The sequence below is a fragment of the Vombatus ursinus genome, unplaced genomic scaffold, assembly GCF_900497805.2.
Source record: "Vombatus ursinus unplaced genomic scaffold, bare-nosed wombat genome assembly UNPS02014799.1, whole genome shotgun sequence".
NCBI classification, from domain to species: Eukaryota; Metazoa; Chordata; class Mammalia; order Diprotodontia; family Vombatidae; genus Vombatus; species Vombatus ursinus.
In genome coordinates, this window is record NW_020954577.1 from 48,278,792 (window position 1) to 48,294,787 (window position 15,996).

Sequence of the window (15,996 nt, forward strand, 5' to 3'; positions counted from 1 at the left end):
CCAGACTCACACCTCAGAAGACAGAGGGACTGTTTTAAGCTTCCATCGCTCTTGTGCTCTTGAAAGGGCACCAAAAGGAGTGGATTACCAAGAAGGGACTAAGAAGGACGTCAAATGAGTGAAATTTGTGTCAAGCAAACCTGGAAGTTGGATAATAGCAGAGAAGGTTGTTATTATTTAATAAGAGAGTCAGAGGACCAGAAATGACCTGGAGGGATTCTCTGTATACAGACTCATGACCTGGGGTAGACAGCACGGCAGGGTTAACTTCCTATGGCTAAGAAATTCATTAGCTTGTGCCCTCGAATCATAGCAATCCTGGACAGAATGTGGGGACTAACTTCGTATGCTATGTGAAAACCACCATGTTAAATGATGTTTTAACAAATGAGTTGGTGATAGGGGTGATAAAACAGTGAAAATGTGCCTTCAGCCCCTGGGCAGTGGAAGCCACCATTGTTGTCTTCCATTGTTAGCAAATTTATAACTAGTCATGATTGTAGAGAAGGGATCCCAAAACTTTTAGCCATTTGTTGACCCCCCTGGTTCTCTTGGCACACCATGGGTGCATAGCAGTGAGGACAGCAGGATGTACTCCCCTTTTTCTGAGCCCAAAAAGGAAAGCAATTACGAGTGTTGAGTGACTGTTGCCTCAGTCTCTTAACTACACTGGAAAAGTTATTTTTTAGGATCATTTGCTGATGAAATCAAGAATATACATCTTGATAGCCAAGGCATCATTATCTCAGAGTGGAGAAAAAAGTGAAAATAAGGACTTTGAAATTTCTTTTTTTTTTCCTTTTTATCATTTCCCATATGTCGTCTTTTGGGATTCTTCCTCTCTCTCCCTCTCCCCCCTTGTTAGTGTTCTCTACTTCTTGAAATTGCTTTGTATGTACTTTGCAATAACTTGGTATCATCTTATTTGTGTACATTGTGCATTCTCCCCAGGGGAATATAAGCTCCTTGAGGGCAGAATCTGTTTTGTTTTGCCTCTGTATCCCCAGCTCCTTCCTTACCAGTGCTTCCTTACCCACAATAGGCAGGCATTGGAGAACCACTTATTAAGTTGAATTGAAATATCAAACATGAATTTATGCATTGGGGTCTACTATTATACACCATCAATATACAGCAACACTTTTTCTCATACATATAAAGGATCTGGAGGTGTGATTTTGGGGCGTTCTTCTCTGATAAGAAGAGCAAGAGTTTAGGTAAGAAAATTTCTGAGAAAAAGTAAGAAGAAACCAGAGAGAGTAGACAGGCAAAAACACTTGGCTGTTATGTTATCCCTTAGAAAGTCTAAAGTCACCTAAAGTTTGCCTGTGGCCAACAATCATTTACTAAGGGCCCACATATACAAGATACTGCCTGTGATGCTAAGAATATAAATACAAAAATAACACATTGCCTGCCATTAGGGAACTTGAGTTCTATGGACCGTGACAACAAGAACACAAGGAAGGAAATGTGATGTGTTTAGAAAGTAAACAAGAGTAGGAGGAGTGGGGGGAGCATTCCTGGCATCCTGTGCAAAGACACAGAGGTGGTCAATGAAATGATGAGTTTGGGGAAAGTACAAAGAGGCCACTATGGCTGGATGGTAGCCTGTGTGAAGGAGAATGGTGGTTGAAGTCAGTCTGGAAAGATCAGTGACAGCCTGACTGTGTAGAGCTTCACATACTAAAGACAGAAGTTTCCATTTTGCTCTATGAGCAGACAAATGACATGATCGGACCCTGGCTTTAGGAATATCAGCTGGCAGGTGATTAGGAGATGGGTGGAGAGAAGAAGGGAAAGGCTGGTTCTTTTGGAAGGGCAGCCATTTTCCTGATAATGCCCTCCAACCCAATGGGAAGAGCCAGAAATTGTCCAATCTGCAGGATTGCTGTCTAATACTGATAACACATGTATGGACAACTAATTTTATTTTTTTCTCGAGTATCTTCACTGTTCCGTTTTTCCCTTATGAGAAAAAGTGTGTGTATATGAGAGAGAGAGAGAGAGAGAGAGAGAGAGACTGAGAGAGAGATTGAGAGAGAGAGGGAAAGAGGGTAAGCTATTAGTTTGGTCTCCAAAATCAATGCCAACATGAACTTGACTCTGCCAACAAGTATTTGGTTTGGCTCTGCATGACTTAGGCTGAACAAACATTTGCCTATTTCAGAAAGATTTACCCGGCTCTATAGCAGGCATTGGTGCCATCTGGCATGTCACCATGACTGTGGGGCACAGTCAGGAGAGACCTCTTGACCACGAATTTTTATTTGCCCAAGGTCGCCAGCATTCTGGGCTTTGTCACTACTTCGGTCAATGGGCTACTCAGTAAATAAATGCTTTTTCAGGCTGAAAGCTCACAAATCTGGGATTCCCCAGTTGATCCTGAATTGTTTCTGTCTTTGGATCTCAGTTGACTAAATGAACATCCCAGTGAATCCTTATGGGTAAGATAGGCTGAATAAGTACCCAAATTGACCATTAAAAGCTTCAGACTGAGCTGGTCACACATCTAGCCATAAGCTCTAGCCAAACTCACTCCTACCTTCCCAGAGGTATAGAGGTGTGATGCTCGTGTCCTATGCTTAGAGAAATTGTCAAGTGTAACCATCAGAAAACTGGATAAACATCTTTAATGATGGAGGCAACCTGGTGGCTCAGTGGATAGAATGCAGTGGCTGGTGTCAGGAAGACCTGAGTTCAAATACAGCCTCAGACACGTATCAGCTGTGTGACCATGGGCAAGTCTCTTAGCCTCTGTTTGTCTTAACCCACTGGAGAAGGAAATGGCAAACCACTCCAGTGTCTTTGCCAAGAAAACTCGCATTGGTGTGCTATGGTCCACAGGGTCAAGAAGAGTCAGACACAACTGAATGACTGAACAACAATTATAAAAGCAGGAAATTATCACACAATGGTTTTTACATGGACTGAGCAGGCAAGATCCTCTGTGACATGTATTATTCCTATCAATCTGAGGGAGTTTCCTGCCTAGGGCACCCAGACTTGCTCAGGTATGGCTCATAGGCAAGACTTATACCTAGGTCTTCACAGGACCATAGATTTAGAAGTGAAAGAGACTGAGGAAATCATCACATCCACCCCAGTCATTTTACAGAGGAGGAAATCAAAGCTTGGAAAGGCAAACTGATTTGCCCACAGTCACATAGCCAGAATGAGTCAAAGGCTGAACTTGAACCCAGGCCTTCTTGACTCTACCCCCTTTGCCATGATGCCTCTTGATCAATTTTCTAAGAACCCAAGTGGCAGAAGTGGTGCCCATCTACATTGGCAGAGAGAGTTTCCTTATCAGCTATTCCCTGCACCAATGAAATCACAGGCCAGGTTTAAAAAGACACCTATCAATGTCCAATGGCACAGATGTACATGGATCAATCATTCACTCAATGCATGACTGGACTTTAAAGCATGTAAGACCTAGGACCTTTGGAGTAGCTGCAGTGCTCTGCCCGATACATACATTTCCATCCTGGCTGCTTTCAATACTGGCTTCAGATGCTACATCCTGCCGCTGAGAAGGCCTCCCTGTTCTCCAAAGCCAAGCCCACGAAACACAAACTTCGGAAGCTCCCCCCACCCAGGAGAGGACTGAGGCCCAGCGTAGGCCTGTGATCCTACAGACCCAGAAGCAACTAGCTAAGTCGGTTTCAGAGGCTTCACCCCTGCTTAGCCCCAGGGCGATGAATTCCTCAGTCACAGTAATTCTTGAAGACCATCTCCTGAGTTGCAGAACGATCGCATCTTGCCTCCGTGGAGAGAATAACCACACTGAGAGAATTGCTGAGCCTTGAAGCCAGTATTATTGCCACCTTATTTTAGAGGATCATGGGAAAATTTCTTGTGACCATAATTTTATTTTAGAAGTGGAGGAGGCTGATGGGAGATGTAGCTCTGGTCCTTTAAAAGTCAACGTCAAATGAGCAGACTTACCTTGAGATGGTTTTGCAGGAGCTCAGATTGAATAAAGAAAGTTTGGGTGATATTGGGGGCATGTATTTTTCATATCTAATACTTACTTGGGTAGAAATATCAGGAAAATACATTTAGAAACGAGCTGACATGAGGGAGAAAGTCTGATATCCTTTCTGTAATACCTAAACCCATCCAACATACATCTTCCACCGAAGCAAAATAAAGACAAAGACACAAATCTGGGGCATCCGTTAAAGCTTTTTTGGAAATGCTGCACTTTCCAAATATCCCTTTCACCCTCTATGTCTCCCAGTTCACTGGGGACAATTTTCCTAACAAACACTCTCAAATGTGAGCCAGTCTGTTTATGGGCCTTGAACAGAAAGCCCTATTCATAGGAAACAAGGAGCCGGGTCACTGCAGTGACCCACACTCTGGGCTGGCAGGCAGCACACCCAAGCAAGGCGGGGTAAAACAAGGAAGGAGACGCTCCTTACCATCTTGGCCTCTGAATGCATCGGCTGGACCTGGGGAGATGCGCAGGGATTATTGAGGTTTGGGCCTTGCATTCCCATGATGTTGGAGTTCACAGACATCTGCCGCTCCATCTACAAGAGAAGAAATCAGCAGAATTAAAAATGAATACTGAGAAAAGTCCTGCGGGGTGGACCCAAATCTGCCAGGGATCTCTGAACGGACAAGTCTGGGTTTCTTTGAATAGCCACCGAGAAAACCTGTTTGGTGGATGACACACAATGCCCATCTGAGGTCCAACATCAACACTGTTTTGTGCCTAGAGACAATAGCAAGCCATCTAGCTGTGGACCTTTCTTCAGAGACCTCCTCAGTGGCTAGGGGCATACAGAGTGGTTTCAGAAGATAAAATAGTTTATTTTTCTCTAGCCCTTGAAGGCTTGCGAAGAGGTAGGGAGTGTAGGTATTATGACTCCTATTTTACATATGACAACCCTGAGGCCCAGAGTGGTAATATGACTGGCCAAGGGTCACACAGCTAGTGTCATCTATAGTAATTAAACGCAGCTCTCCTTCCTCAGAGCAGCTGGGTGTCATAGTGGAGAGAATGTTGGACTTGTCTCAGAATTCTTCCTCTTCTTGTTTGAGTTGTTGAGTTTTTTTTTTTCCCAAGTCAGATTTGTGACTACATTTGGGGTTTTCTTGGCAAAGATATTGGAGAGTGATTTGCCATTTCCTTCTCCAGCTCATTTTACAGATGAGAACACTGAGGCAGACAGGGTTAAGTAACTTGCCTGGGGTCACACAGCTAGGAAATATCTGAGGCCAGATTTGAGGTCAGAAACATGAATCTTCAGATATTACAATGCTTCAGACATTTACCTGAGGTTAAGTTTCTTAACCTGTTTCAGCGTCAGTTTCCTTATCTGCTAAATGGGAATAATAGTGACACCTACCTCTCATGGCTGTTGTGAAGATCAGATGAGATAATATATGTTAAGTATTTTGCAAACATTAAAATGCGATACAAAAGCTAGTGGTTGTTGTAGTGGTAGTGGTGGTGATGATGGTGATGATGGTGATGGTGGCGATGGTGGTGATGGTGGTGATGATGGTGGTGATGGTGGTGATGATGGTGATGTTGGTGATGTTGGTGATGATGGTGGTGGTGATGGTGGTGATGGTGGTGATGGTGATGATGGTGGTGATGGTGATGATGGTGGTGATGGTGGTGATGGTGGAGATGGTGGTGGTGGTGGTGGTGGTGGTGGTGATGATGATGGTGAAAATGGTGGTAGTAGTGGTGATAACGGTGGTGGGGGGGGCTATTATTATTATTCCTGATTGATAGGCTCATAGACTTATAGCTCAAAGGGACCCCAGGGGTCATCTAGTCCAAATACCTCATTTAATAGAGGAGAACGTCAGGGCTCAGAGAGGGGAGGTATCTTGCCTAAAGTCACACAGGGGTCAGAACCAGGATTCCCACTCAGGTCTTTTGATTCTAAAATCAGTATTCTTCCCATTGGGTCACATTGACCTTGTATCCCAGAACCTAGGACAGTGCCTAGCACATAGTAGGCACTTAATAAATGTTTGTTGATTAAGTGACTGACTAGTACTTACTAGGTGCTTAATAAAGACTCATTGACTGACTAACATCTATTTTTTAAATTTTGAGTTTCAAATTCTCTCTCTCCCTCCCCTACCTACTGAGAATTATTCCTTTCAAATGGAGAACTGAAATGGCTTATTTTGTCCCCAGTATCTCCTTGGGAACATGGACATATTGCCTACATGCCATGATCTGGGGTACTGAGGTAACAAGGGCATCCTGGCTCATTCCATATTCTCCTTAACAGAGAATGCTCCTACCTACCATGATCCTCAGTTTTCAAAGAATCCGAAGAAGGCCTCCAAACATACAATGCCAAAGTGGGGCTAAGGGAGCTAGAATCTTTCCCTAAACGTTTACAAGGGCCCTTAGATCCTGCAGGGTCTCGTGGTGCTGGCTATGAACATCTGTTTGCATTTTGGTACAGATGGGCCAAAGTGCTGATTCACAGCTCTGCCCAGTGACACCTGGAGGGACAGTCAACAGAACGTGTACTCTCCAATCCCTGCTGGCATCTTGTCTCCCTCATTAGGATATACGCTCCTTGAGGGCCGGGGCCACATTTTCTACCTTTCTTTGTATCCAGTGCCCGGCACATAGTAAGTGTTTAATGGTAACTGGCTGACTTGACTGGCAGGTCCTACTGAGCTGGAAAAGCTCTAAGCTTCAGTGATAGACTGCCTGTGCTAAAAAGCCCAGCCCAGCCACGTCTACAGAAGGTCCTTCGCTCATTGCCAGAAGGTTGCCCAGCAGGTAGTTAAACCTGAAGGGCACAGTGATTCATGAAGGACCCACAACACCAAGAGATGGGGTATGGTGATCTGCTTCAGCACAGGAAGATCACTATCATTAAAAGTACCAATAGATGTAAAAAAATATTTATGGCAGCTCCTTGTGGTGGCTAAGAATTGGAGAGCAAAGAGATGCCCATCAGTTGGGGAATGGTTAAACACGTTGTGGCATATGAATGCAATGAACACTATTGTGCTACAAGAAATGACAAGCAGGATTAGTTCAGATAAACCTGGAAAGACCTCCATGAACTGATGCTGAGTGAAGTGAACAGAACCAGGAGAATGGACTAATAGCATACGATCTGCCTCCGGAGAAAGAACTGATATTGACTGAATACAGACTGAAGCATGCTATCTTTCACTTTCTTTCTCTCATTTTTTTCTCTTTTATTTAAGTCTTCTTGTTTACAATTACTAAAAAGGAAATGTTTTTCATAACTGCACATGTATAACCTATATCTGACCGCTTATCGTCTTAGGGAAGGTGGAGGGAAAGAATTTGGAACTCAAAACTTTAAATAAAAATGTTTTCTAAAAAAGTACCAATAAGGCCCTCTGGGACACCTTTGATCCTGTAATTCATTCAGTCTAAGACTGACAGCTGCAAGGGCCTGAGAGGCCACCTAATCTAATCTCTAAATTTTACAAATGAGGAAAGCAAGGCTCAGAGAAATTAAGGGGCATACCCGGTTCACACAGCTAGGATCAGAGGCAGGATTTGAGTCTAGGCCCTTCTGACTCCAAGAACATCATGGTGCCCCCTCTTGTTCACAGAAGAGCAATGGGAGTAGGGCTCAGGGCCTTTTGGGGGTGGAGGCAGGGGAGCGTTAAAGGGGAGAACGAGTCAAGTGAAGGTGGTGAGCTTGGACGGCAGTCTGGAGTGGTTCCTCCAGACTCAGTGACTCCTTGCTCTTCTCTACCTTCCCCATCTGCTGGCTAAACAACTTCTCAATGGCAGCCAGCGGATGGTGGCCCCCAGGCCTGGCAGGGCCGTGGTAAATCCTCACGTAGTGGAGGGCAGCATAGTGCAGTGGGCAAAGCACTGTTATGTGGGGCAGGAATCAGGAATCCAAGTCCTAGCTCAGCTAGTTATGACCTGCGCAACCCTGGGCAAGTCACAACCTCTCTGTTCCCACATATATACAACCAACCCATGTTTATTAAGCACCTCCTCTGTGCCAGGCTCTGTGCTAAGCACTGGGAATATAAAAGGAGGCAAAAGCCAGGCCCTGTCCTCAAGAAGTTTACAGTCTTTGACCTTACTAGTTGTGTCACCCTGGGCAAGTCACTTAACCCGGATTGCCAAAGCAAAAACAAAAACAAAAACAAAAAAAAAAAAAAAAAGAAGTTTATAGTCTATGGGGTGGGGCAGGGAACATACAAATAAATATTTACAAAGCAAGCTATATTCAGGATAAATCAGAGATCATTAAAAGAGGGAAAGCAGGAGAATTAAGAGGGGTCAGGAAGGCTTCCTGTGGAGGGTGGGATTTTAGTTGGGACTTGAAGGAAGCCAGGGAGGTCGGTAGTCACAGTGGAGGAGAGAGAGAACTTTCCACTCACGGGGGACAGCCAAAGAAAATGCCAGACACAAGAGACAGAATGTCTTGGGGTTGGAACGGCCAGTAGGACAATGTCACTGGATCGAAGAGTATGTGTCATGTAGTAAGGTAGGAGAAGATTGGAGAGGCAGGAGGGGGAGAAATTATGAAGGGCTTTGGATGTGAGAGGCAGACCAGATCTGGGGGCTCTAAACTTTTTAAACTGTTTTTTCTCTTGGTAGGTTTACTGTGGGGGGCGGGGTAGGAAATTTCTCAATGGCACCCCGGGTAACTACCACTGTAGATGTGGTTACATTGGAGAATATCCCTATGATGGGGTATCATGGGAAGGCTGGGATATGACCCAACTTCCCACCCTTGAATTAACCCATTTTGTGCAATTAATTCATTTTGACAGATAGAGGGCGTGAGGCACAGGAAAGCAGGATATTCCAAGCAACAGGGATTCTATAAAGAAGTGAGGAGGAGGGCAGACACATTGGGCATGCAGCCCAGTGCTTTGCTCCAAAACATAAAAGTCTCTTATTTTCTGACCATTTTGGAGAGGCATTTTGGTATCATGGAGAGAGTGATGGAATTGGAGTCAGAAAGGATCGGGTTCAAATTCCACCATTTGAAGTTTATTAGCTCTATCTAGTCATTTCACCCTTAACCTAATCTGGGCAACTGTCTCAGATTTAGCTACAAAGCTACTAAGGGGTTGTGATGGGTGAGGTGGAGGGAGCTCCCATCGCACATCCTTCATAGTTCTTAGCTTTTTTTTGGTGTTGGGGGTGGGAGGCTGGACCTCCCTCCTGGACAGGCAGTCTGGTGAAGCTTAGGGACTCTTCAGAATCATGTAATTAGATGCATAAAATAAAATACATAGAATTACAAAGGAAACCAATGATATAGAAATACAGTTATTAAAAAAAAACCCACCAAGTTCATGGACTTCAGGTTAAGATATAAGAGAATGTAAGATATAAGTGAAAGCAATAGGACAGGCAAGGAATAGGAGAAACAGCTAGGAAACAGAAACCCTTACCGGCATCAGGACTGCTGAAGAGCTGGGCATGGTAGGGTTCGGCAGGGTCCCGGGCATAGAGGCTGGCATGGGCTGTCTCTGTCTGTTGTGAAGGTGCAGTAGTGACGATAGAGAGCCTGGGACAGGCCTAAGAAGGAAGGAAGGAGAAGTCACCATCATTCTCAGCCCGGAGTACATTAGTACTAAGAATCCCATGCCCAAGAGATCCAATTCACCAGTAGAGTATGCATGTCAATGAGGATCTTGGGGGAAAATAATAATCAGATTTTCCATCCATCAATTAATCAATAAACATTTATTAAGTGCCTACTATGTACCAAGCATTGTGCTAAACACTGAGGATACAAAAAGAGGCTTAAGACAGTCTCTGCCCTCAAGGAGCTCATAATCTAATGGGGGAGATGATATGCAAACAAGTACATACAAAGCAAACAATATGCAGGATAAACAGGATAAATATTCACTCTAATAGCTTGAGTTCACATACTGCTTTAAGGTTTGAGAAACACTTAATAGGCATTATATGATCAAGGTTTTTTTTTTTTAATCTCTGAGGAAGCATTAGGACATTGGGCAGAGTTCAGAATCCAGAAAGGAAGTGGGTTCAAAACCTCTGTCACGCAAATGCTGGAGAAGATGTGGAAAAACGGGGACACTGATGCACTGCTGGTGTAATTCTGGAGAATTACCATTCTGGAGAACAATTTGAAACTATGGCCAAACGGTTATAAAACTCCGTATACGCTTTGACCCAGCAATACCATGACGAGGTTTGTATCCCAAGAAATCAAAGAAAAGGGGAAAGGGTCTATATATACCAAAACATGTATAGCAGCTCTTTTTTGTGGTGGCCAAGACTTGGAAATTGAGGGGATGCCCATCAATTGGGGAATGGCTGAACAAGTTGTGGTATATGAATGTAATGGAATGTTATAAGAAATGATGAGCAGGATGGTTTCAGAAAAACCTGGGAAGACTTATATGAACTGATGCAAAGTGAAATGCATAGAACCAGGGGAACATTATACACAGTAACAGCAACATTGTATGATGAAGAACTGTGAATGACTTAGCTATTCTCAGCAATCCAATCATCCAAGACAATTCCAAAGGACTCAGATTAAGCATGCTTTCTGCCTCCAGAGAAAGAACTGATAAACTCTGATTGCACACTGAGACACGCTTCTTTTTTACTTCCTTCGTGTGTGTGTGTGTGTGTGTGTGTGTTTCTTGTGTGACATGGCGGATATAAAAATATTCACATTTATGATCAATATGAAATTGTTTGCCTTCTCAAGGGGTGGGAGAGGGGCAGGAGTGAAGCAGAGAATTTAGAACTCGATTTTTTAAAAAACATGAATGTTAATTTTTTACATGTAATTGGGAAATAATTAACTAAATAAAAATAAATGTTGAAAAAAAAACCCTCTGTCAATTACTGTATGTGTGAAATTGGCCAAGACACTTAAACTTGTCGGAATCTAGATTTAGAGCTTGAAGGAAACTCAGGGTCATCTAGGTCAACTCTTTCATTTTACAGATGAGGAAACTGAGGCCTAAGGAGAGAAGTGACTCGCACAGCTAATAAACAGCAGAGCTGGGATTTGAATCCAAACCTGGGACTCCAAAGGCAGCCCCCTTTCACGGTACCCTGTGACCTCCAACTTTATCTTTCTCCTCCTTCCTTTCCTCACCTGTAAAACGAGGGGGTTCGATGAGGTGACCCCTATGGGCCCTTCCGGCTCTAAATCTTTTTTTCTAGGGACCTAGGCTGGGATATGGTCACATGTGCCCTCTCTGGATCATGTTTTTTCAGGGCTAGAAATAACTCGTGTCATTCCCTCCGTCCCGGGCCTCTCCTGGAAGCCTGCTCTCATTGTAAGCAGCCCCATGTCCTCACTCCCTGCAGGGCCAACTTCATCTGCTGGGTCACAACAGAAATCTACTGGAGCTTCTCTCTCGGATGAGAAAACAAACCGAAAGCCTCCGGTGCCGGCTTCCCCACACAAAGAACCAAGGGCAGCTTCACCCTCCGTCACTCGGGCTTCTGCTGGGAGACTGGAGATTCCAGGCTCCCAGTTAGAAATCAGCCATTTTATAATAACTCAAGGTGTTAGGTTGCTTGACAGAAACTCTCTGATTTTTGGCCTGACCTCCAGCACTTGTGCAAGCCATCCTCTGGGGAGCCCCAAGTCTGAGCTTTGCCGCCGCACAGAAAGAGGAAAAAAAAACCCTTAAATGGATTTAATGAGTCAGGGAACATGGGACTGAGGGAAAATGGGAATTGTTTGTGTTTATTAAAAATGGCAAATAAGCTCACTCCCTTTTGAAGCCCTCCCCCTCGGTGTGTCTCAGCTCTGCGGATCTGTATGAAGGCTTAAAAAAAAACAAATGAAAACATCTCACGACATTCCAGGTGGCTCATTTGTGATAACTTTACTCTGAGTTTTGCCCTTAGAAACATAAAGTTTCATTTATCGCTGGCTTCCTTGCTGTTCCATGACACCATTTCCAACTCCAGGCACTTCGCTGCCTGCCCCATGCCCAAAATGCTCCCCCTTCTCACTTTTGTCTCCTGCCTTCCCCAGCTTCCTTCAAGCCCCAGATAAAATCCCACCTTCTACAGAAATCTTTTCCTGATCTCCCTTAATTGTAGTGTCTTCTCTGTTGATTATTTTCAATGTATCCTGAAAATATCTTCTTTGTACGTAGTTGTTTGCGTATCGTCTCCCCTAGTAGACTCAGCCCCTTGAGGGCAGAAACAAGATATGGACAGTACAAAGATCAACTATTAGGAGAATCATCCGTGCAGCCTGGTTACATTGTAATGTCGCTTTAAAAAAAAAAATACAAAGATCAGAAATTGCTAGGACTGTTAAATCATGGTTATTAGTCCAGTAGGATGGACAAATCCTCCTCAAGACTTGTTTGTGTTTTTGTATCCTCAGTCCAGTGCCTGGCACATAGTAAGCTGCTTGTTGGATTGGACTGAATTATTGGGAAGATGTGGGAGGCCAAGATAAGCAATGAGATTCGATGTTCCCTCTCTGGTTCATACAGCCTGACACAGCAAAAGATGACTACCTTTGCCACTTTCTTTGCTAGAAATGATAAAAAGCCTCCTTTAGAAATCCTAGCTGACTGTCTCAGATACATACATGCTGGGATATTAATTACAAATATGCATGGATCCACAGAGTTATACGCCTATGATTTCTCCAACTTCTCCAAGTGCTTATAGACAAATACCTAAAGTTACAAATATATACGTATACTCACATTCACGAAATATGTAGGGAAAAACAAGAGAGTGAAATCTATATTCACATAGGAGAATCAACGTGGTGTAACAGAAAGTGTGTTGGCTTTGGAGGCAGGAAGAAGTAACTGGGTTCAAATCCCTTATAATCTACGTCATCACCCTGTGACCATGAGAAAAAGTTCACCTTTCTGAGCCAAAAAGCTAAAGACAGGTTGAGATCTGCATTAGTGGAGGGCAGCCCACATCTGGAAGTCTCTGAAAGAAGGAGTCACCTAGTCCAGTCTCTTCCTTTCAATAGCAGGGGAAACTGAAGCTCAGGGAGTTGGTGACTTGTCCAAGATCTAACAGATAGTTACCAACCCAAAAGTGGGATCTTCCAATTCAGAATCTAGCATTCTTTTCCCTAGCACAATTTACTCTATCGTTAATCATTCTAAATATCTTTTAATATATTCCAACTACCTTAGGGATCGACTTCCAGCTGGAAGGGTCCTTCATTAAGTCCAGCCCCTTAATTTTACAGATTGGAAAACTGAGGCCAAGAAAGGTGAAGCACCTTGGGTTATATAGGAAATCAGTCAGTGGTAGAGCTGGAATCAGAATCTGGGTCCTCTGACTTCAGTCTGGTGTTCCTTGCCCTGCACCAAGCAGGGACAGTTTTATGGACATACGTTATCATATAAAATGATAAAAGCTGGTCCAAGTGAGTGGGGGGGGGGCTCCTTGTTTCTTTGGATTTAGATTAACCCCATACATTAGCACCCCAAATGACTGGATTTCATTCACAGATGTGGCTTGTGCTTTTAAAAACTGGAAGCAGAATGTTTAAACTATCACTTTCTACTACGAAGTTAATTTTTGATGTTATGAAACATCAGAGTAGCTCCTTTACTTTCTGGATATATAACTGAATTAGAAAGACCTGGGTTAAAGTCTTGCCTTTGATACAATAAGTAGCTCTGTGACCCTGAGCAAGTCACTCCTTCTCAGTGTCCCAGGCAACTCTCTGAGACTAAGTTACACAGAGTTTCCACTCTGATAAAATTAAAAGCTCTCCCTCCCCTTACAAAAATTGGATTATAAGTGGAGAATTGAGGCAATTATCAGGATAAATCAGCCCATAAAACACTTTTGCCTGAAATATCCAGATAATTGAGGCAAAAGTGGTTTGGGGTCAGAATTATTGGAGTAATTGCTTTAATTCTCCACTTCCCTTTGTATATGCAGACATCACCATAATTGTTATGATAATATATTGCACTCATATGATGGTTTAAACTTTTCAGGTCAACAGAGGGTAGGGCGGTGGATATGATTTCCCTCATTATTCAGACATGGAAATTGAAACTCCAAGACCATGTCTTCGTGTCCCACAAGGCAGTGAATGACAGAGCCCAGAACCAGCCTGACTTCAGCCTGCTACCTCCATACCTGAATGTGAAGCAGGGAGGGATTCTTGGTCTAAAGCTCAGTGAAAAGAAACTTTTCACCATATATTCATGTGTTCTCATGCTTTCTTTGTGTCATGGGCCCCTCTGATATTCTGGGGAAGTCCAAGGACGCCTGCTTAGAATGATGGTTTTAATGCATAAAATAAACTACATAGGATTACCAAGGAAACCAATTATATTGAAATCATTATCAAAATACTAAATAGAAAAGTTAATGGACTCCAGATTAAGAAGCCCGGGTACATTCCCACCTTTAGTCTCATAATTTTTTTCAGAGCAATTTATAGAGTAATACTGGAATGCCTCAGTGTAACTAAGATAAGAGATCATGAATCCATTTCAAATGATATTCTTCTTCCTCCCTTTCCTTTTAAACAACTTTATAAATCACACAGAATGAAGGCTAGGAAAATAAGACTGTGAAATTGTAGCAGTTGTGCAAACAAAAAACCAACAGCCTCTTGTTCTCTCTTTCTTTCTTTTCTTCTTTCCTTTTTTCCTTTCTTTCTTTTCCCCTGACCCTTTTCTACCTGCTTCCTCTCTCTTTTCTGCTTTCCTTTCTTTTCAACTCTCTACTCCTTCCTTCTCTCCTTCCTCCCTCTTCCCTCTCTTCTCTTCTCTTCCTCCCACCTCTTCTCTTTCCCCTTCTGTCCCATTCCCTCTCTTTCTCTGTCTTTTTAGTCTTCTCCTTCCTCTCTTTCCCTCCCCCTTTCTCTTTCTTTCTGTCCCTCTCCCTCATTCATCTTACCTCTCTCTCCACATCTTTCTCCTTCTCTGCTTTCTTTCTGTCTTTTTCTTCCTTTCTTTCTCTCCTTTAACTTTCTCTCCTCTTTCTCTTGCTTTCTGTGTCTTCCCTCTCCTTTTCCTCTGTCCGCTGCTTCTCTTTCCTTCTCTTTCTTCTCCTTTTCACCTCTTCTTTTTCTGTTTCTCTTTCCTTCTGTCTTTCTCTTTCCATTTTACTGCCTCCTCCACCCCGCCCTTGATCCCTCATTCTCTCCTTCTCTCTAGTGTGGGCTTGTCGCCACGAGCTAATAATTCCAGACTTTGAGCAAGCTGATCCTCTTTTTTTTAATAACCCCGTGCCTTCAGGCAGAGTGTTTCTGCTCACGATTTTTGGGGCGTGGAGCAAGGTAAGGTGTCTGAGCTCAGAGTGGATTCTTCAATGACTGTAAGGGCTCCTGCTGTACTGAGAGTTTTCCAAACGGACACCTTAGTCCTCTTTATACACTTGGATAAATACACTGCTTAGGGCTGGGATCCATGGAAGCTTTTCTTTCAATTAAAATGTCAAGGAGGACAGACTATTTTCACCGTCTTCAGCAGAAGGCACGGGACGACAGCAAACCTTCTCATGTCCCTGGCCCCTCATATCCTCCCCACCAGGGTGGGAGCGCCTACCGACAGTCAGACTGAATCTGCTCTTGTTTCTTGATGTTTGACAGAATAGGCTGACTTTAAAGCCCCAGAGGCAGACCTGGAAGGGATGTCAGAGGTCCTCAGCCAACTCCCTCCCTTTACAGAGGAGGAACTGAGGTCCAAGGGAATTGACTTGCCCGATCTCACAGAGCTGCTAGACCAATGCTTGTGGGTGACATGTCCTGTGAGGCTTCAGAGGTGGTTTTGTGTAATGGAAAGAATACTGGGTCTGGGGTCAGAAGGCCTGAGTTCGAATTTGGCTCTGCCACTTACTAGCTGTATATTCTTGGGTGAGCTACTTTCCTTGGTTAGTCTCAGTTTCCTCATCTCTAAAATGAAGGGATTGGACTGCACAGGTTCCGGGGTCCCCTCCAGCTCCAAATGCTAGGATCTCTCTTCTACGCCTTATAGATGTCCCACTCCCAAGTTCCCAAGGGATGTCTAAGCCCAAGAGTGAGCATC

At 43.7% G+C, this 15,996-nt stretch overlaps 1 protein-coding gene across 2 annotated transcripts in view; it reads right to left on the minus strand.

The window, feature by feature from the left end:
* Positions 1-15,996, minus strand: part of LOC114050683 (cyclic AMP-responsive element-binding protein 5) — a 487,545-nt gene that overhangs the window by 112,419 nt on the left and 359,130 nt on the right. For both annotated transcript variants that reach the window (XM_027872543.1, XM_027872544.1), the window contains 2 exons: positions 9,406-9,532; positions 4,431-4,541 (listed from right to left, as the gene is read on the minus strand). In XM_027872543.1, the coding sequence (XP_027728344.1) occupies positions 4,431-4,541; positions 9,406-9,532 (238 nt within the window). The remainder of the gene's footprint in view (positions 1-4,430; positions 4,542-9,405; positions 9,533-15,996) is intronic.